Source organism: Labrus bergylta, chromosome 18 (assembly GCF_963930695.1).
Source record: "Labrus bergylta chromosome 18, fLabBer1.1, whole genome shotgun sequence".
NCBI classification, from domain to species: Eukaryota; Metazoa; Chordata; class Actinopteri; order Labriformes; family Labridae; genus Labrus; species Labrus bergylta.
The window spans coordinates 24703989-24729703 of NC_089212.1; the positions used below are offsets into that span (position 1 = coordinate 24703989).

General features: G+C 44.0%; 1 protein-coding gene across 1 annotated transcript in view; it reads left to right on the forward strand.

Moving 5' to 3' along the window:
- The first annotated feature begins 1560 nt into the window (after positions 1–1560).
- eif2ak3 (eukaryotic translation initiation factor 2-alpha kinase 3) overlaps positions 1561–25715 on the forward strand; it is a 39683-nt gene continuing 15528 nt past the window's right edge. Inside the window, exons 1-6 of the mRNA XM_065966243.1 lie at positions 1561–2067; positions 14452–14581; positions 23585–23779; positions 23894–24024; positions 24794–25064; positions 25153–25321. Of these exons, the coding sequence (XP_065822315.1) occupies positions 1700–2067; positions 14452–14581; positions 23585–23779; positions 23894–24024; positions 24794–25064; positions 25153–25321 (1264 nt within the window). The 5' untranslated portion in view covers positions 1561–1699. The remainder of the gene's footprint in view (positions 2068–14451; positions 14582–23584; positions 23780–23893; positions 24025–24793; positions 25065–25152; positions 25322–25715) is intronic.

Consider the following 25715-nt stretch of genomic DNA (forward strand, 5'->3'; position numbering starts at 1 on the left):
AAATAATAATAATAATAATAACATACATGGGTCTTAATAACATATATCATATCAGATACAATCTTATCTACCTAAATTACATGTCAAAGGGAAAAACATGACTATGACGTATTTGTGAAGATAAAGTGTGGGCACCCTTTCTGCAATAAGCCAACCAGATCAGTGGGAAGATAATCTATGAAGGGTTGCCAAATATTATAAAATAGGTCGTTATTGCCCTTTAATTTAGCACTGAGGTGTTCCATAGGAAAAACCTTCAACATCATTGTATTTCTATTCTATAAAAAAGTCATCTTATCCATTAATCAATATCAATTTCACCAAAGTTATTGATGAAGAAAAACAGTTATTTTCAGATCTTATAGATATTACTGAAGTGAGATTTTTCAGAGTATGTTCATGTTAAAAACGAGATAATAGCAGAACAAATAGAGAAAGGGTCTGCACACTGTTCAGCTACCAATGAGCATCTTTAATCTTAACAAGGAAAAGTTTACGATGCAAAAGATCTTTTTCTTCTGCAGCCAATAACTTTTTTTTGTCCTGCTCCTGTCTGAATTTTACTTGGATGTGTGCACACTAGTTTCCCCCCTATTTTAAAACTAGATAAAAGAAAAGTATTTCCCAACTTCTGTAACTTGATAGTTGATGATGCAGTTCTGGTTTGAGGCCGCATGGAGGCGCCAAAAACTATAAACAGCTCGATTCTGCTGCAAGTTTCACTTCTAGTGCTGCATAATGTAGGTTTTAAACTACCTTTTATATCATCTTTAATCTTTATAAATAGATCAGACACACATTGAGAGACTGTGTGTATCACTGCACATGATGTGTGATGTGTTTTAAGTAACTGTCATATCCTTAATGTCTATAAAAGTATAAGTAATCAACTTCTGAATGCAGTTTTCCATACAGTTATTTCTTTAAATGTCGATCTTAGAGCTTTAATATCCTTCCGCAGTGTCATCATATCACCTCATTATGTCATAGTCCTCTCTGTTTGTTTACCGAAACTTAGAAAACTCGTGATCAGGAACAGGAAAACGGACCGATCAGTCACAATGAAGCCACGTTGGTGCTTTTACATCAACTGTCTTGACAACTACCTGTGATTGACAGCTCACACATCCAATCCGGTGCTTCCTTTGAGTCAGCGGAGGTAAAGATTAACCAGTGGCGTTGTTTGCTTATCTGCCTCATCTCTCTGATTGGACAGACACCGACACATCCCACCAATCACACATCAGCCACAGGATTCGCCATCGGGGATTTTTTTGCGTCACCTTTTCGCTCTCAGCCGCCAGTGCGCATGCGTCGCTTTGACAAACAGCGGCTCGGCCAATGACTTGCACTGTTTGGGGGGCTGGAACGTTCTGCGCCCGCCTCTTGGAGTGACACATACCGGACGCAATCGCGTTCTGCTTAGTGTGCGAGTGAACATGATTGACAGCCGACGGTCCAATCAGAATCGCTTACATGAATTTTTAACGAACGTAGCGACTTCACCGTCCAATCCCAGTGTAGAAACAAGGCGGGATTTATCGTTACCAAGGCAAGGCTTCAGTGAAGTATAAAGGGAATAACATGGTGTCCCAGTGGCTGTTTATGTTTACTTAAAGAAGAGATTTGAAAGGGCGTTCAGCAGGACACAACGGACTCTTCTGTACAGCAAAGACTTTCTTTTTTTTTTGCACTTTTTATGTTAAGATTTACAAGGCCACTGGCATGTAAATCTTCATATTTCACTAATGTGCCAGTCTTACAAATGGAAAGGGGGCTTCACTTTGGAAACGTGAGCATTTCCCTGGTGCTCCTGCTGCTGTTGCTGAAAGCCCTCATCGGATTCGGGATCTCGCAAACTCCGGGCTCCGAGCCGCTGTCCGCCACCCGGGGTTCAAGTCCGACCTCGGGCGAAGATGGTGCAAGAGTCATCATGAAGCTGGGCTTGGAGAACCTGGGCGCCCCGGTGCTGTACGGAGACGTTACTGTGGAGGACGACGACAACGGGTCGGCGGGAGAAGCGGACGAGTCATATGGAGAAAGTGACGGAAACATCCAACCGACGAGGTAAGAAAAACCAATTAAAATACTCAAGTGTACCTGCCAGGTAACAGCTAGACCCGCTTTATTACATGCATAATGTGCCCCACGTAGAGGCTGTAACATGTTAAACCTCCTAAATGACACAAAGTGGGAGTTTAAAGTTTAACAATTGTTTAAAAAAATTGACTTAAAGCCAGCTCATGTCCAGTTGCGTGCTGAGTATCTCTCCGCCGCGGCGCTGCACTCAAAACTTGTTGTGGTATCCGTCCGCCCTAACTCTTCATACAGCGGGTGTTTTTTTTTTTCAAAGTCAAAGTCAACTTTATTGTCAATTTCAAAACATGCCAGACAAACAGTGGATTCGAAATTGCGTTTGTCTCCATCCCACGGTGCAATGCAACCAAAATAAGATAAATAATATTTACAGTAATAAATAATAAATAATGCAAAAGGTACAAAACAAAATGGTAAAGAAAAAGTAAACTTGACATGTGCAATATGTTTTGATATTTTAGTTTGATTGCAGCTGTACTCAGTGGCGATTCTAGAGTTTGTTGGGGTCCTATGCTTACTGGGGGGCCCCTCCAACCACCATTATGTTGGCCAGTGTCCCAACGCTCTTCCTCTTTCTTTTTTTCCACTCCCACACTTAGATCATGAGATGATAAGGAGTGCGACTTGAGAGTGAGTGCTGTCAGATGGGGCCCTATTAAGGACGTTTCCTACTGTCATTGTGAAATTTGTACTTTTTGAGCTTCTGCTGCAGTTTGAAGTTTTTCTTGCCTTTTAGGGCCCCTTACTGGCCTGGGGCCCCAAGCTGTTTTGCCTGTTGACAAGCAGCACCTCTGACTATTCGACTATAACATCCAGCAGTTGTGGTTTACAAGAAACAAAAGCAATTTCTTTATTATCCTGTACATCTAGTCAGGATTTTGATTAACATGTCTATGAGGGGTTCCCAAATGTTGCAATGCCAAGGACCCCCATATCAACCTCTGGTGGGGACCCCCCTTGCAAAATTTCATGAATTTCTTTTACGTTAGGATTGCAAATATCCAAAATGGGGACACCACTTCATTAACATTTAACAGAATCTTGTTATTCATTCATTTCATTCAACATTTATCTTTCATAAATTCTGTCCCAACAGTCATGGTGCCAGTAATTATATTTTCTTACAATATTTCTCCGTCATTATTCATTCATTACATTCAACATGTCGTTAGGTGTGTGTGTTATTCTTTAAACACTATCTATCTTAAAAGATTGTCATTGACATAGAACACACATTTCCACATGCAGGGATCACTAACATCTCAAAAGACACAACAAGACATCAAAATGTGAAGTAAAACAGGCTTAATATTAGTAGAAGCTGACTTTTAATCAATTCACTCCTCTTCCCTGCAAGTTTCTGCGACCCCCCCCTTAACACGCCCTGGGACCCCTACTGGTTTGTGGCATGTCAGGGCAGAAGGCTCTTCAGAAAGTTTCAGTGAGGAGGTGGAGTCGGCCTCGTGCGCAGGCTGTCAGCAGCTGTTTCCATAAAGTTTCCACAGGGAAGCATGCGGCATGGTGATAAATAAACCCAACACACCTGGCTTGTTTGATGGTTTTGTTTGGAAATGTAATGTACACAAACTCGATGGAAATACTGGGGACATTTGAATCAAGTCCTGTCTCTCATTGGTCAGATATCTGTGTGGTGTAACTGATTCACATGCACATGTCTGTTAAAAAGAAGTGTGATATCAGGACTTTGTTTCTGGTGGCTCGAGTCGGATGTTCACTCATTTATCAGCCATTTTCTTTTATTATCACAGCACCAACATCACATTTACATGAAAGGAGACATCCCTCATCACTTCAGAACAGAGATACCATCTCCATCACGCGTATCTCTTGTCAGCCCGATAGGCGACTTTCATATTAAGTGGAAGTGTGTTTATTTAATTAACCGCAGCAGTTAAGTAAGCAGACGGAGGGGAGTAATAGAGGATGTTTGTGGAAGTTAAAAAGCTGTGACAAAGTCGCCCTGCAGCACAAGAATAAAAGTTTATATGTTAAGAAGCTTCATCAGTGCTGGGATCTATCAGTGCCTTACAACATAGATGATAAAAGAAATACATGAGTGCTAGATAAGGGATTTGTCTCGGACATCAGATTGAAAGTTGTGTGTGTGCGTGCATGCTTGTGTGTGTGTGTGTGTGTGTGTGCTCTCCTCCTGCACCAGGACTAATCAAACATTACAAGCTCATGTTTTGTCAGGCTCTCGTGCTAAAGGGCATGTCAGTCACTCAGACGAGAAAATCCACCAGGATCCTGCCAGTCAAAAGTTTGCAGCATCACACAGTCCACAGGTGATCAAACCCTGCTGGACCTCGCGGCTCCTGCAGTTCTTTGCGCAGTGGGTAGGGTAGGGCATTGATTTAGTCTTCCTTGGTAAACAGTGGCTTTGACGCCCACCGTTGATGTTTGGCGCAGTGTTTTCCTCGTGATGTTACCTTCTCCCTGCCATGTTATTCTTTTTTTCTTTTCTTTTTTATACAGAGGTACCTTTGGCTTCTCGAAACATTTTGAATTCAGTGCCTTTTCTTTGTCGACACATATCAGGGTTCTTTTTACTCAATTATTCTCTGTGTAGTTTAGTAAATGTGCTGTCTGCTTTGCAGGAGAGAGTGCGATCAAAGTCTGTCAGAAAATTGAAAACGCTGTTCGAGTCAAACCTTTTTGAAGGAGTTGGATGCAGTTTCTTTCCCAAATACTCAAACTTGTGAGGATGCATCACAAACCCGGCTTTTTTTTTTCTTCTCACATCTAAAGTCAACTTATTCAATCTGTTTACAAGAATCAAATCTCTGTTTACACTCAATGCACCGCCGAGGACAGACAACTTATCAGGATGCAAATGACTCTGCTGTTAGGGCAACACATGGTGAAGGTCTTCTTCTACCCGTCATCTGCAGCACGGCACAGCGAAAAGGAAATTGAAAGTAATTAGCAGGGCATTTGGTGGTTGCAGAAGCGGTCCGCTCTCTTGCCTGGCACCTCGTCTGCTGCAGACAAAAAACTCCTGAGTGACATCCTGCTGCTGGTCACACCCTGCCGCTGCTCCTTTTTCTGCGCCTGCATCTGTTCCCTGTACAGTATCTCTCTCTCTCTCTCTCTCTCTCTCTCTCTCTGTGTTGGTTTAATTTCCTCTCCTAACTTTATCACATCCCTCATCTCTGACTTTGACTTTTCCATCTCTCTGTTTACTTCTCACCACTTATCAGCTTCGACTCATCTCATAGGAAGCGGTGATATTTTGAGAATACTCCCCTCTTAGTATATTAAAAGTCGCACATTCTTCATTTTGTTTTGGTTGAATACATGTCTGCATTCTAGGGTTTGCAGTTGAATTATTTTAACACACAAAGGTAACTTTTAAACATGTCTAATTGTGTAATTACTCATGTGAGTTTTATAGACGGGGAATGTATGTGAGCACAATAACAAGCCTTTAAAACTGACATGTAGAAGTCATAAAGAGAATCAACAAATTAGCCTGTGAGGCATACACAGCGAGAACGAGCGAGTGAATAATTGATGCAAACGCCTGTCTGTAGAACAGGAACATATGTACGACACGACACATGAAATAAGAAAATAATGAAGTTGTGAAAAGTGTCTTCAGACGTCAAAACACGACGAGACCTACGATGACACCCTGCGAGCTCGTTGTCGAGGACTCTCTCTCTCTCTCTCTCTCTCTCTCTCTCTCTCTCTTTGTCTTTTCTCTCTCCGTCTCTCCGTACTCGTCGTTGCTGCTTCTTCTTCCCTAACGCCCTCCCTTACCTTCACACATGCATGTTACTTTTAATGTCGCCCCCGGAGTACAAACTCTACTCCACGCTCTGTTTCCATCCATCTGTCCAGAGAATTGGCGTTGAACTTCTGTGAAATGTCACGAGAGATGAAACATGATCCCGGTGTTTCCCTTTTAAATGTGTGACTTTAAACAGACTTCCTTATTCCCCAAATAACACATAAACAGCGGAGGTAAAAATGCCTCTGAGATCGTAAACATTTAAAATTAAGACGTTGAACGTGGACTTGAAGTTGGTTTGATCGATAATAATAATAATAATAACTTTATTTCTATAGCACCTTTTAAAAACACAGGTTTACAAAGTGCTTTGACAAACAGCAAAAACAAAAACAAACTAAACCAAACACAGAAGAACATAAACAACAACAAGAACATAACAAATAATTAAATACAATTCAACAGAAAAGAACCCAAAGTGCACGATACCCAACAGACATATAGAACCCAACCATCACAAGAACCATCACAAGAACCATCATAAGAACCCAACAACACGAGCTGAGACCAAGAGGACCAAAGATAAGGCGCTGAGCTTTTTCCATGTTTGGATCTGTAAACACTTCTTATTAAGTAATCGCCCTGACTTCCTGGTTTAATGACCTTCTGAAAGCATATCGTCACGGCCCTCTGTGACCTCTCAGTGCGTTACCTGCAGCTGCTGCTGTTGACAAACTCAAACAGACCAAGTCTAGTGATAATAAGGGGCAGTAACTAGGGCCCGACCGTTGTGGGGCCGATACGGAAACATTTTTCCAAAATCGTCATTGGCCGATATCTTTCTTACATCTATCTTCAATCTTTATAGATAGATAGATAGATAGATAGATAGATAGATGGATAAATGGATACACACACATTAATTGCGTTGATCCCAAAAATGCTGTTAGAAAACACTCAAGAAAAAGAGTTTTGATGAAGAATTTTTTTTTACTACTTGAAAAAAGCCTTAATTGTCCAGAATAACAAGACTGCACTTTAACTATTATAAATAAAAACAATGTAAAAAACAATAATGCACTTAAATTTAATAAATCATAGTTATATCAGCATATCTGTAATAAAACAAACAGATACTGGTAGTCACATGATACACAAATATTGGCCGATATTTTCTTCTGGCCGATTTATCGGTCAAGTTCTAGTAATAACACAGAAAACTTACGATTAATTTAAGTGACAGTAAACCCCAGTTATATCGGCATATCAGAAATAAAATAAGTTGATACCGATATCTGCCGATATTTTCTTCTGGCCGATTTATCGGTCGACCTTTTGGCCAGAAACAAAAAACACATGAACAGCTGATCCCACTCTTTAAACATTGTTTAAATATCATTCCTCTCACAGCCGGCATGTCTTTGTGTTTTAAAGAGAGCGGCCCTCCAGTAAAGCCTTTTGATTATTTTTTTCTAATCACATTTTGGAGGCAACACTTCAAACACACACTCCTGAAAACATTTCATTGGACAGATTCAGAAAACAGTCTGCGCTCAGATGTCAACATTTTTAACTTTCTGTCAGTCGCTGTTGTTGTTTTCTTTTTTTTTTTTTTACTTCACGCTCCCTCCTCCATCGCCCCCCCCCCCCCTCTCTTCATCCTGTCTTCTATAAATATTCTAGATGTTCTCTTTGATCCGGAATCAGATTGAGACGCGAGTTGCTCTCATGTTAGCTGACGGCTGTCACCTCACCTTTACACTGCCATCTATACGTTACAAAACTCCACTCTGGAGACTTGGTGTTTACATCTGTCTCAGTGTATGTATGCACGTGTGTGTGTGTGTGTGTGTGCGTGAGACTGTGTGTGTGTGCGCTAGTTAGTGTGTGTTAGTTAATCATGCATGTGAAGGTTCTGCCAAGTTTGATGCCTCCGCCAGTGAGCGCTCCACCAGGGCCCCCTCAGCACCTTTGGGAGAACTTGAAGGTGAGAGGAGAGAGGACAGCATCTTTGTTTGAACTTGCTACCCCTGCCACCACCCTACCCCCTACCCTGTGAACCCCCCGCCCCCCGCCCAGCTCCTACACACCACACACCCCCCTCAGGGCCCTGTAGCGGCAACAGCTCTTCTGGGCCGCTGTGCCGTGCTTGCCGGCTGGCTCCCACCAGCCTACTGCTTAGCAACAGCCAATCGGCCAAGCTGGGCGACTTGCTGGCCAATTGCGACGTAGAGACGGGCTAGTGCTCAGAATTTGAGTCCACCGCATGGGTCTGGCTATAGTTAGGTAGAGGAGGAGGAGGAGGAGAAGTTCTTCCTTTTTTTTCTATTTAAAGGGGAGAGTTCATTTCCTGGTTGTTTTTTTTTTCTTCCTCACTTTGTTTCAGTAGTCTTCTGTCTGTAACCAGGGAGATGTAGTGGGTTTTATTTATAGAAAGTGTCCCCAAAATAACAGGTCAAGATGAAGAGGACTGAACTCCCTGTGGGAAGTTTGAAATCAGCACTTCAAACTCAGTTCTTCAAACGCAGCCTGTGTTCGGGTGGTAGTTTCACAGTGGAGAGGTCTGGATGTAAAACAGGAGCTACCAAACTCAGTGGCCCTTCAAACGGGCTTATATAATCGTTTGAACCTGTTTGATCCCCGTTATCTTCTCCTTTATATAATCACGTTTTTATTTGTGTCTGGTTAGAGTTCTTTGTTCAACAATTCCTTACATGTCTCTTCATAATAATGTTGTTTTTAACTTGACATGCGGAGCAAAAGTTGCCTGAAATTGAGCAGTGGTTGCTGTTTTTTGGGGGATATGATGACCTTTAGTGTCTTTGTCACCGACTCCCCCCCGACCGTCTGCACTTGATGAACACGGTCCGTCTTATGGAAGCACTTCTCAGCCTCATTTGATAAAGTGTTTGTTTCATAACAAAGTGTAGTAACAGGAATAGTAACCAGCTCTTCATTACTGTGATGCTAAACAACACCGGCTGTGAATACAATTACCTAGAGGAGTGAATTTATTAGGTCAGTGGCTATTTCGGTAAGCCGGCAGGACCCATCCTGCAGCACTGCAGTATGGGTGGGGCAGAGGCAAAAAGGTGGGATGCTCACAGAGAGGGGAGGGAGGGGAGAGAGAGAGAGACGGATGAAAACAAGGAGCTAGCTGCTAGTTAGTAGGACCACGCTGTCTTGTTTTCACTCTCGATGGCTGCTCACTGCTTAGCAACAACCAATCAGATCCTCGGATCACAACTGCACACCAGCCAATCGGCAGGCAGGAGTGTGGCGCCATAGAGTTTGGATTTTACCACGTGTGAAGAGATATGAGTCGGAGAGGGGAGCGCAGTTATCCAGGAGGAGAGAGAGAGAGAGAGAGAGAGAGAGAGAGAGAGAGAGAGAGATGGCAACACTTTTTTTTTTTTTTTTTTAAATAGTGTTTTTATGCTGCTGGTACTTGAAGTTTTTTTTTCTTCAACCACACCCTCTGCTCTCTGCTGCAGTGAGCGACCCTGTTGGATGTGAGGTTGACTTGCTGCACATCGCAGGGCTGTCACTCATTAATATGGACACTTCAGCTGTAATAAAAATGATCACTTGTCTTTTTAACAGATGAGGACGGTTTATATAAAAACCCTCAGGTCACATTAAGCTGTGTTTAAATGCTGCTCTTATGTCATCTGTGGTTGTTAATGTCTCCGCAGGCTTAGTGTCCTTTCACTGCCATGTCATTTCCTTTTTCTTAACTTAGACACTTAATCTGCTTTTATTTTAAATCCTCATTCATATTAGAGATTGTTAGTCATGTCTGCTTTCATGCCGTGTTATCGCCTGCAGGTATTTAAGTCTTAAAATATCCTGCATTGAATCATGGGATTAACACAACTGGAGACTTCAAGGGAGCGCTAAATGATATGTGCATTCATCCCTGTATCCAGTTTTGCAGTTTCTGGTGTTGTTTTTCTTTCGAATGCCTTCAGACATAATCTCAAATCAAGTGTTTTAAAAACCCTGACCACGTTGGCTCCCCCACCCAGAACATGCCCAGTTTAAAGGAATGCACTTGACTCTGCTGCAGCTGCTACTGCTGGTGGTGCTGGGTGCGGCCGGGGCTCAGAGCTGCATCCATAACTTTCTCCCCACGTGCTCCCCATGCTCTCATATTTTTGTTCTGCCTCTCGGTGGCTGACTGGCAGCTGTGCGGCAGCAGAACTCCACACTCCAGCGTGCAATCCAGGCTGCTCGCTGTTGCATGGTTACAGACACTTCTGCCCCGCCATTGGCTCCGAGGGTGCAGAGCTGCCCGTGCATTGGCTGAGCTGAAGGAGAAAAACACCGCTCTCATTGGCTCCTGAGAAGTTGCAAGGCTGTTGCGATTGGTGCGGCTCTGCGGCTCCCCGCTCCTTGGAGACTCTGCCTGTGTAAACATCCTGGTTGTTTCTTTCAATGGAGTTGTGTTTACCAAGCAGCAGCAGCAGCAGCTCAGTTTTTCGCCGGTGTGTGCAGACTGAGGCTGAGTGTCTCTGAGGAGAAGAGAGTCTGGTGAGAGGGAGGATAATTGGCTCCCTGCTCCACCATACGCTCTGTGATTGAAGAAGCACCCTGCACCATTATGACACTTTGACAGTATTACAGGCGAGGACGCTAACAACCCTCAGTCTGTTGGCAGCACTCTTTTTCTTTCTCCTCCTTTAAAACTCCACTCCGACGTCTTCTTCAGTGTCTCCGCCGCCTGCATCTGTCACATCAGCAGAAGCAGCAGCAGCCCCACAGGCTACGTGTTATCCCTTTCGGTGACTAGCGGAGCAGCAGCATCTCGGGGCTCAGACATGGAAAATAAATTGCCCCGAGTTCTAACTGATACAGTGGGGCTGTTTGTTTTGTTTCAGTGGTTTTTATTGTTCAGTTTAGCGCTATTTTTGTAGCCTCCCCCCTCCTCTACTTGTTCTCTCCATAGCCACCACACTACCATAGTTGTAGAGTTAAGTGCCCCCCCTTATCAAAGCCCCCTCCCTCCTTCTCCTTCTTCTTCTTCTTCTTTATCTGGAGTACAAAGAGTCACAAAAGCCTTTGATCCTCCTTTCAGAATAAAATTCTTCTATCTCTTATATCTCGCCCTCTTCCCATCTCTGAAGTTGAACTCGATGCTCTCACTGACTTCGTCCTCACTTCTACATTCACAGCATGACTTGGAGGAGGATGGGGGGGGGGGAGGGGGGGCGGGGCAGGCCCTGCAAAGGCCGCCAAAAGCTTCCACCCTCTCAGAGAGCTGACTGCTTAGCAACAACCAATCAGCCTAATATTTTTGGCAGGTTCTCACAGCCAATGGAGGCGGTGCGAGAAGGGGTTTTTAGCACTCTGTTTTTTATTGGTGGCTGTGTGAGAAAAAAAAACACAATGTTTTTCTTAGTACTCTACACTTGAGTGCTACAGTGGTGAAGGCTGATAAAGCCAAGAGCAGATTTGGGGAGATAATCTCGGCTTTGATGGGGCCTGAAAGACACATGGCTCATTACTGTTAAGCGATCTTATTTGCATTTTTATGCAATCTTGCAGCTTTCATTGAGCTGGAAAAACAAGTCCGGAGCAGGACTCTTAACTCCCTGTGAATGTGCCAAACATGAGTAAAATCTTCCTGAAATTGATCTGCCCCCCCCCCCTTGAAACAATCCATTTCTTAAAGCTTTTACATCCTTGAACATGCTCTCTCCCCCTCTTCCCTCTTGAGTGAAGAGCGTTCGATAGGTGAAATCAATAAGGGATTATAGCCAGTCGGTGGCAATTCACCTGCTCAGTCTGAATGATGGATAGCTCAGGTGACGCAGAGAATAACTCCGCACAACTGTCGCATTTCACGGTGATAAGGATGGACGCTGATGAGCTCTCATTTTCAGTCTCAGCCTGGGAAACCAACAAGCATCACTCTGTCTCTTCTTCCCTCTGCATCTGCTGTCTCGTAGCCCTCGCGGGAGGCAGTTAAAACCCTCACATGCCCCAGTGGCCAACAGAGGGAAGCTCTTTGGGTCCCAGCTGTGTGGGATGTGAAACAGTGTGCGCTCTGAGGCGGCGTATATGTGCTCATCCGACTCTCGCCGGTTAAATAAAGCTAAAAGCCCCGTTGACAGCTTCTCCCCTAGACAGATACAAATCAATAGTCAGAAGGTTTGGCCACTGCCAGAGCTCAGCACATGATTGACAGGCAATGCGGCAAAACCCCTTAAGAGTTAGCTCAGGGTGGGGCTCGGTTGTCTGGATTAATTCAAGTCAGTTGGACTGTTTTTAACTAGACAAAAGAGAGAGTGTGTGTGTGTGTGTGTGTGTGTGAACTAAAAGTGGAATAAAACTTGTAGGAAGGATTTGTACTTTACTACCAACAGAGAAAAAACCTTCATCGCCATCATCCATCACCACGACTGTTCAAAAAAAGATCTTTTCTCAGGGGTAAAACTCCGAGGTGCTGTGAGGAAACCTAGGCCGATACATCATCTAAGGGGAAACATTTTCACTCCCTGCATCTTATTTTACTCCCTGCATCTTATTTTACTCCCTGCATCTTATTTTACTCCCTGCATCTTATCTGTAGCTGCTCACTAAGTCTCTGCCAACACTTCATCTCAATAAAATATGTGGAAAATATGCCCACCGTACTTTAAAATGACAGTTTTGTGTATCTAAATAACTTTTTTTGGTATTCTGAACACAATACGGCAGAGCAAATTTTGCCACAAATATGTCCATGCTATTTTTTCTATTCATCAGTATTGATATTTGTTAAAGTTGCTTATTTAAACATCACCCTGCACCTTTTGGTTGGTCATTCTCAAAGACTTTTGTTAAACCTTGGAGTTAAAGTTGATTCCATGCAATAAAGTTAAGTTAAATTTCTCATCTTTAGTCTTCTCTCTTCTTATTTTTGAATCAAGGACAAATGGAACTGGTTAAAAAATGCTGAAAAGGGCCTCAGGAGAGGGGCTGCAAGCCAAGCTGCAGCTAACATTTGAAGCTCAGTTTTAGTTTAGAATTTCCTTTACTTTTTATTAGATTTTTAAGAGTTATTAATGGTCTTTTAATGCCTTTGTTTTAGAGAAAGGACTGTGGAAAGTGTCAGAAATCTGGGAGCGAGATATTGGGGATTGGGGAGTGACATGCGGGTCAGGAGCCACAGGTTGGATTCAAACCTGCACCTCCTTCTTTGAGCATGCAAAGTAACCACTAGCCCCTTTGCTCCCCAAAACTTTGGTTCATTAACGAAATGATCAAGATCAAGTGGGTTGGAAACATTTGAATGTGCAGTAAATGCTTAAACATACAAGTTGACTTTTATTTTCCCCACTGAGCCAAAATGTCCAGAATTGATCAACATTATCTGTATATATGGAGATAGGACAGTGGATATAGTCAGGGAGAGAGAGAGTGGGGATTGTGATGCAGGTCAGATTCAATCCCGGGTCGTCCGCTTGGAGGACAATGGCCTCCATACATGAGGCACCACTAGGCTACCTGCGGCCCTAAATAGTTTTATCCCCCTGGCCTTGATCAAAGTAGTTGTTACCAGTGATGTCCAAATGTCTATTATTAAATCCAGAGGGTCTGAGAGAATCTGTGAAAGTGTCTGAAGGGGTTTTCTTGACGGGGCCGATCTGCATCTTTCTCTGAGCTGTCGTCTCGGGCAGCCGAGCCAATATTTGGTGAATTTTCTGCCAATGTTTGAGAGCCCAGAAGAGACAGCCGAGACTAAACGGAAATGTCACTGAACAAATCCATCCACTCTAAATAAAAAGACAGCCATTGTCAACACATAAAAACCTGGATTTACATGTAAATGGGCCTCGTTTCATTTCATCTGTGCAGACTCCCAGTTTTATTTCAGAGACTGGGAGTCAGTCTCAGGTGATTGAGATGTGCTGCCTCTACGGGACTATCTTCACTTTTAGACTCTGATAGAAGTGGATTTAAATTGCTAAAATAAAAAGTGTCATGTGTTGTGAGGATTTTGACTATAGTTTATTAATCTGTACCATCTATTAATATCACAAAGGTTCACACTTCACGAGCTCTTCCTGCAGAGTTAACATTTGTTGTAGCTCCTGTGTTTTCATCCAGCATCATTTAACAAGTCCCTATGTATTCCTGTTTTGACCCCGATAACCGACCGGGGATTCAGGGTCTCACACGTGTTCCTACTGCATTTTTAATGGGGAATAAGTCACCATAAGTGGGACGTCTGGTCAGGGTTTCAACAATCTCCAGGCCTGGTCCCCCGTCTTTAATCAACATGCCAACCCAGACTGGCTGACGGGATGGGGGTTTGTCGCGGCGCAGGTGTGCAGTTGGCTGCGGTAGAAGGTCACCTTGATTATTAAACAAGGGTGAGGACAGCGGAGGGGAAGAACACATCTGTACTCCACTAAACAATTCTTCACCTTCACTTGTATGTGCTGGAGATTAACTTAAATCCCCACTGGGAATAAAGCTCTAAAGGACAACATTGCTATGATTTTTTTCATGTGAACATAAGAGACTCACTTCTGCCTTGACAAATGATCAACAGTCTTGTCAACCTTTAGGAATGTAAAGCATGTGTTGAAGTGTTTTTGTTGTGTCCTCAGGTCTCTTGTGATCATCAGCACTCTGGATGGGAGGATTTCAGCTCTGGATCCTCACAACCAGGGCAGGAAGCAGTGGGACCTAGATGTCGGATCAGGGTGCCTGGTGTCCTCGAGCCTCAGCAAACCTGAGGTACAACGACCGACCACTTGTTCTTAATACATTTCTAATACTTGCAAGTATGCACAGTGTGCTAAGGTTTTGTTTTTTACAAATTCAAATGGGAACAACCTTAAGAAACCTGCCTAAAAATGGAAAATCTGACTTTTTCGAACAGAATGCAAATGCTAGTGTGTGCAGCAGAAGAGTTGAAATATCCCAGCTATAAAGAATCCCCCTCTCCCTTTTCTTCAAATACACTCTAAGGTCATCCACAGCTACTTCAACAGTACTCAGGATTTTTTTGGAGAGGCTTTTTATGCCTTTATTGAGATAGGACAGCGGGTAGAGTCGGAAATCGGGGGGAGAGAGAGAGTGGGGAGTGACATGTGGGAAAGGTCAAGGAGCCTCAGGTCACATTCAAACCTGGGATGCTCGCTTTAAGGACAACAGCCTCTGTACATGGGGGGGGGGGGCGCAAATTAACCGCTAGTCCACCAGCGCCCCTCGAGCAGACTTTTTAAGACGATTAAAATCTACTAGCAGATATGAAGAAGTCAATTTTTGGCGGTCCTGACATGTCAGCGTGAGGTTAAGGATGCACACTCGTCTGAGTCTCTGCCTCCCAACAAACACCACGTCCCTGTTGGCTTTCCTTCTATAGACTGCGAGCCCAGCAATTGAACTCTGTGCACTTTGAACAGCCAGCCAAGGGGTTGCTGTTGCTCAAATTCATTTCATGCACACACACAATACACAGCAGACAAACTGCACGCCCCCACATAAATCCCAGAGTAGCTGTATCGCCTGGAGGATTAGCCTCTTTGTTGACTATATTGGTTTACACATACGAGCACAGCTAGACCCTCGGATGAACATGTATACAGACGCTTTAACCGCCCACACCGACATGCTGAAAGTGAAGCCAGACCGGAGCCCTCGCTCTCCGAGATGCAGGCTGGAGACTCTCTCGTTTGTTGGCTTTGATGTGGACTCGCTCCGTGGCTGTGAGAGCTTAGCCTCAGGGAAAAGAAGTCTCTGATTGTAACAAGAGTCCGGATGGCTGCTGAGATCAGATTAATGTTTGTCTGCTCGTGTTGGAGGGTAATGAGTGCTCTGCTTAAGTAGTCAAGTACGAGAATAAAAAAAAAAATCAACCACAACCATCATGAAGTTTAATACCTTTTGACAGGTGGGGGTTTTCCTCCCAAAAAAAAGCGCTTGTTATGTAGTTTTTGGTTCCCACAGAGGAATATGTTGCACTCCATTCAGTGGTGGATAACACAGATCAAAAAAAAACAACCCAGTCTGTTTGTTAACACTCACCACTCGGGAGGGGGCGAGAAACAATTTGTTCAAAACGTGAATGAAATCAAAGCAAGAATTCTTCAAAAATCCAAACATACAAACAAGTCATTCCAGAAGAACCTGATTCCAGCGTGTGAGCGAGGAGCCTCTTATTATCAGGCGCTGAAGTGTTTTTCAAGTGTGTGGTAATTAGCATGAAAAATCTGGAGCCTGAAAAGTTCCCTGATTAGCAAACCCACCATTAAAAGAAAGGAAGTAATCAGTGAAATCAGCTGCTCGCAGTGTGGGTGTGGAATTAAATCCTCGTTGGCACGTGGTTCAGAAGTGCTGTGTTTTGGTTTAAATTCTGAATTCTTCAACCTTTTTTATTCCGAGGCTCCTCGGAGGTGATGATTTGGGAAAGCCCTTAAGGTACCTCAAAGCGTTTTACCAGTTAGGATTGTGTGAAGAGAGTTCGGCTTTTCCCCATGGCTGCATCTGAATGTGAATCTGACCTTGAATATAAAGTGGCACATGAAAACACACTTAAAGGAGCTTGTTTGGGTGATTTTTTATTTTTTTACGCCTTTGTTTGAAGTGTTTGATTGATTCTCTTTGGTCGAATAATAAAAATAATAATAACGCATTAGACTTTTATAGCGCTTCACAAAGAAACAGTGAAAAACAAATCAATGAAGAAATAATGTCAAAGGAGGAGGATGAGAGTTGAGATGGTTTGTGGTTGTAGGCGATGTTGAAGAGAGGAGTTTTTAGAGATTTCTTGATGAAAGTGAGCGAGGGGGGGGGGGGGGGGGGGGTCTCTGATGGTTTTTGGGAGTGAGTTCCAGAGGGTGGGAGTGGCAATAGAGAAGACCCTGTCCCCCCGAGGCCCGATGGTTTGTCCTGCAGGGAGGCTTGTGTCAGCAGACCTGAGAGTGCGGCGTGGGAGTGTGCCAGTTGAGGAGCTCAGATAGGTGAAGGGGGAGGAGCCAGGTTATGTAGGGCTCTAAAGGTGATCATGAGGAGTTTGAAGTGGATACGCAGGGGGGTGAGAAGCCAGTGGAGGTTAGGAAGGACGAGGGGGTAATGTGAGAAGACGAGCAGCGGAGAGTTTTTAACTCGTTTTAAAGAGACTCATCACCCGCGCTGATCAGCACCAGAATAAAAAAACAACATGGTTAAACACATTTAGAATATTCTTAATGTTGGCCCTCTGGTGGTGAAATGTTTTGATCTGTAGCCGTAGACTGGCTGTAGCTCTGGGTTTACAGGCCTGCTGTCCTCGGTCTACTACCGGGACAGTATTAGAGTGAAGTCGAACAGGCAGAGCCCCCCCACCGTGAACAAGCAAGTCTGGAAGATTTTAGTGGCAGGCTGCCTGAAAATCTTTTTCTTGAGTTTTCTGGAGTGAAAAGAGCTTACGTTTCTATTTTTCACCGCTGCCTTCCAGTCTCTCCGAGGACAGGTGTGTGAGAGACTTCACAAGAAGAGCCTTGAAAACACACATGTTACATCCTCCTGACTTCCTGCAGTGTGCTCCTGTTGTGACAGCCGATGCTGACTGTGTGTGTGTGTGTGTGTGTGTGTGTGTGTGTGTGTGTGTGTGTGTGTGTGTGTGTCTCCTCTCTGTGTGTTTTCACCTGTTGCTTTCATTTGGGTGACAGAGCGGAACGAGGAGAGATGCCTGTCAGCTCTGAACCTGGTGACTGGCTGTGATGTCACATGTTATGATTTCCAGAAACTGTTTGTGTGTGTGTGTGTGTGTGTGTGTGTGTGTGTGTGTGTGTGTCTTGTATGTGTGTTTATTATGCCCATGCACTTTATATAATCTTAAAATCTAGCATGCCCTGTCTGCCCTCTGTAACCTGGGATGACTGTCTGCCCTCTCTGTTATTTTGTCTGGCTTGATGGTAAGGGTACTACCACTACAACCACAACAACCCACCCCCACCCCCACCCCCCACCCTCCTTAGCGCTTAGCAACAGTTTCATTGGTGCTTGCCGGGTCCCTGAGACACGAGTCTGCTCGGTGATTAGAGGCTGGGGGGTTCTGCCGCCGTGTCATTGGCTGGCTTCAACGTGCCGAGGAGGAAGCAACCAGTCACCTGCTTGCTTCCTGGGGAGTGTGTGTGTGTGTGTGTGTGTGTGTGTGTGTGTGTGTGTGTGTGTGTGTGTGTGTGTGTGTGTGTGTGTGTGTGTGTGTGTGTGTGTGTGTGTGTGTGTGTGTGTGTGTGTGTGTGTGTGTGTGTGTGTGTGTGTGTGTGTGTGTGTGTGTGTGTGTGTGTTTTCTTTTTTTGTGAAATGAGGGACAGCAGAGCCACAAACAGCATTGTCTGCAGAAAAAGAAGCCATCACTTCAAAAGACAAAAGTCGCTAGGGGGTATAAGACGGGGGGTGAAGGGTGTGTGTGGGGGGGGGGGGGGGGGGGGGGGGGGGGGGGGTTACAAAGAGGAAGTCAGTGCCAACGTGGAGTGAGTCATGCTGGGGGGGCTAAAGGGGTTAAGGGGGGGGGGGATTGATCAGGGGTGGTGAGGGTAATGCCTCCAACCAGAGATGATGTCATCACAGAAGAGACAATACACACATACCCACACCTCTGCTGGTATGCAGCGTGTATGAATGAGAGAATTTGATAGATGGCTCCACAATGACAAACGATCGATCGGCCTCGCTGTGACTAATGTGACAAGCAATAATTCTTCAGCGCAGAGAGATGGAAATGAAAAGGGCCAGATGGGCGATATTTTTGCACAAAGTCGATCTCTCTCCCTCCCCCCCCACTCTCTGCCTGGATGTTGTTGTTGTTGTTTTTTTGTTACTGTGTTTATGTTTTGTTCTGCTCAAACCGGCAGCAGCAGTCCTCCTCGGTCTCATGCTGTCTGCCGCCCTTAAAGTGGAGCATCAGCCTTGTGGCCAACAGTGGCACATTAGGGGCGGGCGAGAGCTGACACTGTTTGACAGGATCGCTGGAGCGTCGGCAGCCGCGCACAAACAAAACACACCCACACATTCCTGAAACTGGCCAACCCCCACCTCCACCCCCCTCCCCCCCCCTGAACCTACACCGCCTCCATCTGCACATGTCCCCAAAGTAGAAAACAATGACATGATTAGTCATCAACTAATCATGAACTGCTACACCTCATAAGGATTAATACCCCAGTTAAACAAGAGCAATGTGCCATAACAACACTTCTAAATATATTTAGGATGTCATCACGGTGTAACGCAGATTTAGTGTTAATCCTAAATGCAAAAAAAACCCCCGACATGTTTCACCACAATCTGACCTCCGACGGTGCAGACGTACACTAAGCGCTCCCCGCAGACAACAGACGAATATCTCAAGTGAGTAAATAAGTGAATGAGCCGAGAGAAATCCACATCCTCTCTCACATTCAAGAAGAGACGAGGGGAAGACATGAATGAGACTTCTGTAAAATTAATAGGCGAGGGGAATTCATAGCACACACACACACACACACACACACACACACACACACACACACACAACACACACACACACACACACACACACACACACACACACACACACACACACACACACACACACACACACACACACACACACAAAAAGAAAACGCATGAAGAAGGAAAACGTTTTTGCTGAGGAGGACAGTTTTTTAATCACTTTGAATGTTTTTTAAAGAAACGGTTCCTTTTTGAATATTTAATGTTTTATTCCCTCCAATTAAAAAATGTTACATCTGATACTTTTCATGTTTTCGTTAGATTTTTTGGGGGCTTTTTTATGCCGTTATTTTAGGGACAGGACAGTCAGAAATAAGAGAGAGAGAAAGAGAGAGTGGCTAATGACATGCTGGAGAATCCACAGGTCGGGATTCTAACCCTTGCCGCACGCTTGGAGGACAGCCTCCGTCCATGGGGCGTCCACATTAACTACTAGGATACCGGCGCCACATTCTTAGGATTTTTTGTTGTTGTTTTTAATATGCAGCGACAAAAATTAAACATTAGTAACCTAATGCAAAGAATTTTCTTTTTACACACAGATAAAAAAATCACAGAGTTGTGGTGGGAAAGGTTTTTAATTTCTTACACAGTTTATTAAAAAACACAGTACATATCCTTTAATTAAGTTTTATTAATAAAATCAAGACGGGGCAACAGTATCTCATGAAAGAACATCCCTTTGCTCAAACCTTGTTTGTTTCTCGAGAGCTATGCAGAACATCATTTTGAATAATTGGATTCAAAGCGGCAGAACAGCTGATTAACATTTTAATGGAGTGCATCTTCTCCAGCGATAGCTTGCAGGATTTCTGAAGCTTCATGGCACAGCTCTAAGTATTAAATGTGTAAATTAACCCAGCCAGCATATATCGGGGACTAGAGGGAAACTAAATTCATCTTGGATCGTGTTCTGCAGCTCTGATGCCAAAAGCCATAAACATAGTGACATTATGGGCTGGATTCTGTCATTTAACAAACTATAACTTCCTCAGATCTTTGGAAGGGGTCCCATGGAGTTCATAGAAAATTGTATTTAGAGTTGAGTCTTATGAGAACAGCACCTCAACAAAAATCAAAGGTTTGGATCTTTAAATCCAGATTTCTTTCATGTAGAAAACAACAAAACCCTGCTGAATATAAAGTCTTAACTTCTGGAGCCGTCTGTCTCGTCTTGATCAGATTTTCTGAACTTTGTCCTCCTCCTTGATCTCTTAAATAAAGACAGACTGAAATCCTGAGTTCAGTATAGATAATAAAGGCTTCCTTAAATTGGAAAATGTAAAACACTTCAATCATTTGATGACCCAAAACAACAACATGATTTTTATCTTCAAAAGGCTTTTAGGTTGAGTTCACAATCTCTACAGTCAGAAGATAAGGTAAATACAATGATGCAGGAGTATTGGGTGAAGGTCATTGAAAGTCGTAAAAAATAGAGACAAACTGCTTTGACATATTATGACAGCTTCAAAACAACATTATAAATAGTTTCAGATAACTGCAGTTAAACAGTTTAATGCCCTGGTTATTCATTAACCAGACATGCCTGTTTCCGAGAGCCCGTTTGATGCACTGATCATTGTAAGACCGCCAGAAACTGTAGGAATAGGTTTGAGTGGCAGAGTTGAAGTCTCCTGCAAAACTTAAAACTCTTCTCCCAAACAAACGTCCCGATTCTCAACGTTTGGGAATTTATTTATCTTCAAAATCTGAATATGAAAAACTTCAAACAAATGATTGAACGTCCAGTAGCAACCTGGATGGATTTATTTATTTATTTACAAAGATGGAACCAACAAAAAGTTTAACAATTTATTTGGATAAAATGTTGCATCAATACTGAGAACTCAGGAGAAGTTTTGCCGGGTGACGTGGTCGATCACTCTGCAGAAATCAGTGGAGAAAGAAACTGCGAGTGTATGAACATTATGTTAATGGCCGAGTTGAGCAGCTGAGAGAGGAGGTCTGTGCTGGACTTGGATCAGACAGACACAGATTAAGGCATCAGGAGCCAGATGACTCATCCACCCCCCCCCCCCCCCCCCTCCCCTGCTTTAAACCTCTTTGCACCCCCTCACACCATTCCAGCATGGTGTGATGTGATGGTCAGATTGTTAACCCCTCCTCCCTCCTCCTTTCACTTGCTAAATTTATCCTCTTCTCTATCTCTTAACCCCCCCATCCCCCCCTCCTCCCTCTAAAAAAGATGACATCACCTCTGCTCCAGGCTCTGCTTTTTCGAGTAAATCACCCTGTCACACGTTTCTGCCTCCTGGCACTTTTTTAATCCACCACCAAGCTATTACAGCGACTTCTTTTATAGTCTGAGAGAGTGTCCAAAAGAAGGTGATTTATAGGTTACGGGTTCAATACGGTCTGCACCTGATGACTCCATCCATTTGTATCAATCACAGTCGAAGGGTCAGTAATGGTTTTGTTTTTTTAAGTTCTTTTTTTGTGGATAGGACCGCTGAAGAGTGATGGGAGGAGAGAGTGGGGGATGTCATGCAGCAAAGGTCCGAGGTCAGATTCAAACCCATGGCCTCTTCGCCTCTGTACATGGGGCGTGCAATATAACCACTAGGCTCGCGGCGCCCTGTAGGATCAATCATTTCAATATTTAAGATTTATTTTTTGGCCTTTATCAGAGAGATAGGACAGTGGATAGAGTCGGAATTCAGGGAGAAAGAGAGTAGGGAATGACATGCGGGAAAGGAGCTACAGGTCGTATTCGAACCTGGGCTGCCCACTTGGAAGACTACAGCCTCTGTACATGGGGCGCAAGCTCTAACCACTGTGCCACCAGCCTCCTATAGGATCAATGATTTGATCAAACTTCTGTTCTTTAGAGTGAGTCACAACTTGGACTACAAATAAAGTATTTCCTCTTAACGACTGAAGTGCCAGAAGAAAACACTTCCACCCCCTGATGAGTTAAAGCTGTGGAGGCTAAATCAGGATTAGTCTCAGATTTTTACAATGATGTCATTCTTGCTCCCCCCCCTACAGTGAGCACCCATCAGCACACACACGGTTCTTCGGTTCCACACACATACAGAGATCCAGGTTAATTACTTAGGCTCTCTTAGTTGTGTAATGGTCCCAAGCCTGTGGATTCAGTCCAAGTGTGCGGGGGCTAAAAGCTGCTGCTGCTGTGGGGGCCGATGTGTGTCGGCCAGTGTTGTCTGCGTGGGCCGGTGTCTTTGTGCTTGAACCCTTGTCTGTCTGAGCTGAAAATCACTTTTTTGCAAGCTGTAACAGATATTTCAGGAGGTTTTGGTTTGTGTTAGAGGCTATTGCATCAGGCAGCAGTCATGACAAATTACATTCTTCTACTTTGGGTAAAACGATGCACACGGTTACCAAATGTGCACCAAGATGCAGCTCAACATCACTTTCCAAAGTTGGGTTACATGAATAGACTGCAGGCTACAATTCATGTTAAAATAAACTTGTGTAGCAAAGGGGTTAAAAGACACCGGGGGGCAAAGCTACAACTCAGATTATTGAGAAGAAGATGTCATAACATGAGATAAGTTTCACAACCTATAAACTGGCACACAAGTCAATGCAATGAAAAAACCACGACTGAGAATCTTAAACAATCCTGATTAGAACGTATTCACGTCTGTATCAAGCGAGTAATGGCCAAATTCCCTTTGTTTTCTTTTTGGATATTTAATTTAAAGGAAAGATATTCTGTAAAATCCACTTCACCATCTTCCTCTAACTCTAACATGTGTCTCTAGTCCGTCTACAAACCCCCCAATGATGAGAAAAGTTCATCCTCTCCGTCTTCAGCCTGCTCCACTTTTCAGAAAATGTGTGCTCAAACAGGCCGTTTGGAGATTTTCCCTTCATGACATCACAAAGGGCAGTAGCCCCTCCCCCAGGTGGGTGACAGTCCCACAGCTAGGTGTTTGTTCTGCCCTCTGAGTCTGCCTTCTCACCATAAACAATAGGACATGGAGCGAGAAAGCACCAAGTACACCCGAGCCCTTCTAGAGAGGGGGCGTGGTCAGACACCGCTCATTTACATATTTAAAGGTACAGACACAGAAACAGCCTGTTCTGAGCAGGGCTGAAATAGAGGGGTTTATAGACATGATCAAATACAGGATCAGAGTGGATTTAGAACAAGAAACTTCACACACATGTTTTGAGGAGCTCTGACACTTTAATTTAAACTTAAAGAAGAGGAGGATATGCGACCTTTAACTTCAGGGATGGACTAACGTTGAGTTCTTCTTGCAGGTGTTTGGCGATAAGATGGTCATTCCTTCACTGGATGGTGCCTTGTTCCAGTGGAACCGGGACAGGGAGAGTATGGAGGCAGTGCCTTTCAGTGTCGAGTCTCTGCTGGAGTCCTCCTACCGAATCGGGGAGGACACAGTTTTGGTTGGGGGCAAATCCCTCACCACCTATGGCCTTGGGGCGTACAGTGGCAAGGTCAGTGAAAACTCTTCTATGATCTATTCAAGGATCTGAGAAAAGTACAAAGAATTGAAAGTGTCTTATCGAGGCAGACTAACCCTATTTTTTTTTCTTTTTTTTTGGCCTCAGCTTCGGTACATCTGCTCGGCGGTGGGCTGCAGTCGCTGGGGCGATGACGAGATGGAGGCAGAAGATGTGCTCCTGCTGCAGAGGACTCAGAAGACGGTGCGAGCCATCAGGCCGCGATCGGGGATGGAGAAGTGAGTTTTTATTCGATCAATCAGTCAAGTCTGTCGCTGGCTGTCACTCAGACGCTCAGTCGGCGTGAGAGGCAGGAAGCAGCTGCTGCATCTTGTTTGGTGTTTCAGAGCATGACAGCTTCCGTCAGTGGATTTGATAACATTTTAAACCACAAGTAATTAAGCACGTTTTCTGTTATCGCTCAAGACTAATCTTTTTAATTGAATTTTTTTGTTATCTACCTACGTGTTTTGTACAAATTTGCTGTTATCAAATTGCCTTTACATTTGGATATTTAAGTCAAGTCAAGGTTATTTGTACAGCACGTTTACAACAGCTTCAGCTGACCAAATCATTATAGATAACAGACAAACATGAGAGCATTGAATACCAAAAAGCATAATTTTTATCAAAATCTTGGATTTTATTTGACTAATTTCAAAGGCCAGGGACTAAAGATGAGTTTCAGCTGATCATGAGGGAGGACAAGGAGAGACTGCTCAGAGGGCCTGAGTGATCGTCCTTGGGTGAATGGGATTAGGAGCTGACATAGATAAGAGGAGGCTAAACCGTGGAGTGATTTAAAAAGAAGTAATGCAATTTTAAAATTAATTATAAAATGAACTGGTAGCCAGTGAAGAGAGGCGAGGGCTGATGTGCTCTCGTTTACATGTACCTTAAAGCATCCATTCAAATACAGGGAGGAGGTCATCATTTTGTTTTACCCATATCCTTAATTATAAGATAGAAATAGAAATTACAACTGTGCGCTTCCCCTCTCGTTGCCAGGTGGAACTTCAGTGTTGGAAACTATGAGCTGAAGTTCGTTTCTGAGATGCAGTCGGGAATTAACTTCCTGGAGGGAGGGGTTGCGAAAGGCGAAGCCTGGAGGGAGAGTCAGCGGGTCATTGTCGATGAGCCAAAGGACAGCGAGAGCACAGAGAAGCAGCCAAAGCACAAGAAGAAGAATCTGGACCTGGTCATCAAAGTGTCTGTTCCTGATTGGAAGGTCATGGCATTCAGCAGTGAGTCTGAGGGGCAGCTGGTCTGGGAACGTCAGGTAATGCAACGATGAATATTTGTGGGGTTCATTCAGATTGTGTGTTTGTAGTGGAGAGACTCATTCTGTATCACCTGTTTTTGTGTAGTTCTGCACCCCAATCGCTTCGGCTTGGCTTGTGGGCGGAGGTAAAGTCACACCGATCACTCTGTTTGACGACAACGCCTACAGCAACCAGTCAGAAACGGATGATGAGGACGGTGATAAAGACGATCCAAAGAAGGCCAGAGGAGCTGCAGAGTCCAGCGTTTACCTCGGTAAACTCACACACAGAGGCTCACAGGATGCAGCTTTTTTCTCTTTCCTCTTTGCTGTCTGCATGTTGGTGCTACGTGGCGGCGAGCTGACGCACAAACATGACCTTTGATGCTCATGCATGCACATACCTGTACAGGAACGCCAGCCACCATGAGCCACTGTTTACTCATGATGCAACAGATCTCAGATGATCCATGAGGAGTACAGAACAGGTTATGGTTTGGAATGCATAAGAAAATGAAAAATCATGGTGTAAATAAAATACCTGTGCAGAGTCTCAGTGAAAATAGAATAGAATGACTTTATTGATCCCAAACTGGGAAATTGTGGAGTTACAGCAGCAGGTTATCAAAGCAAATAAAACAATATAAGAATAGATACTTAAATAAGCAC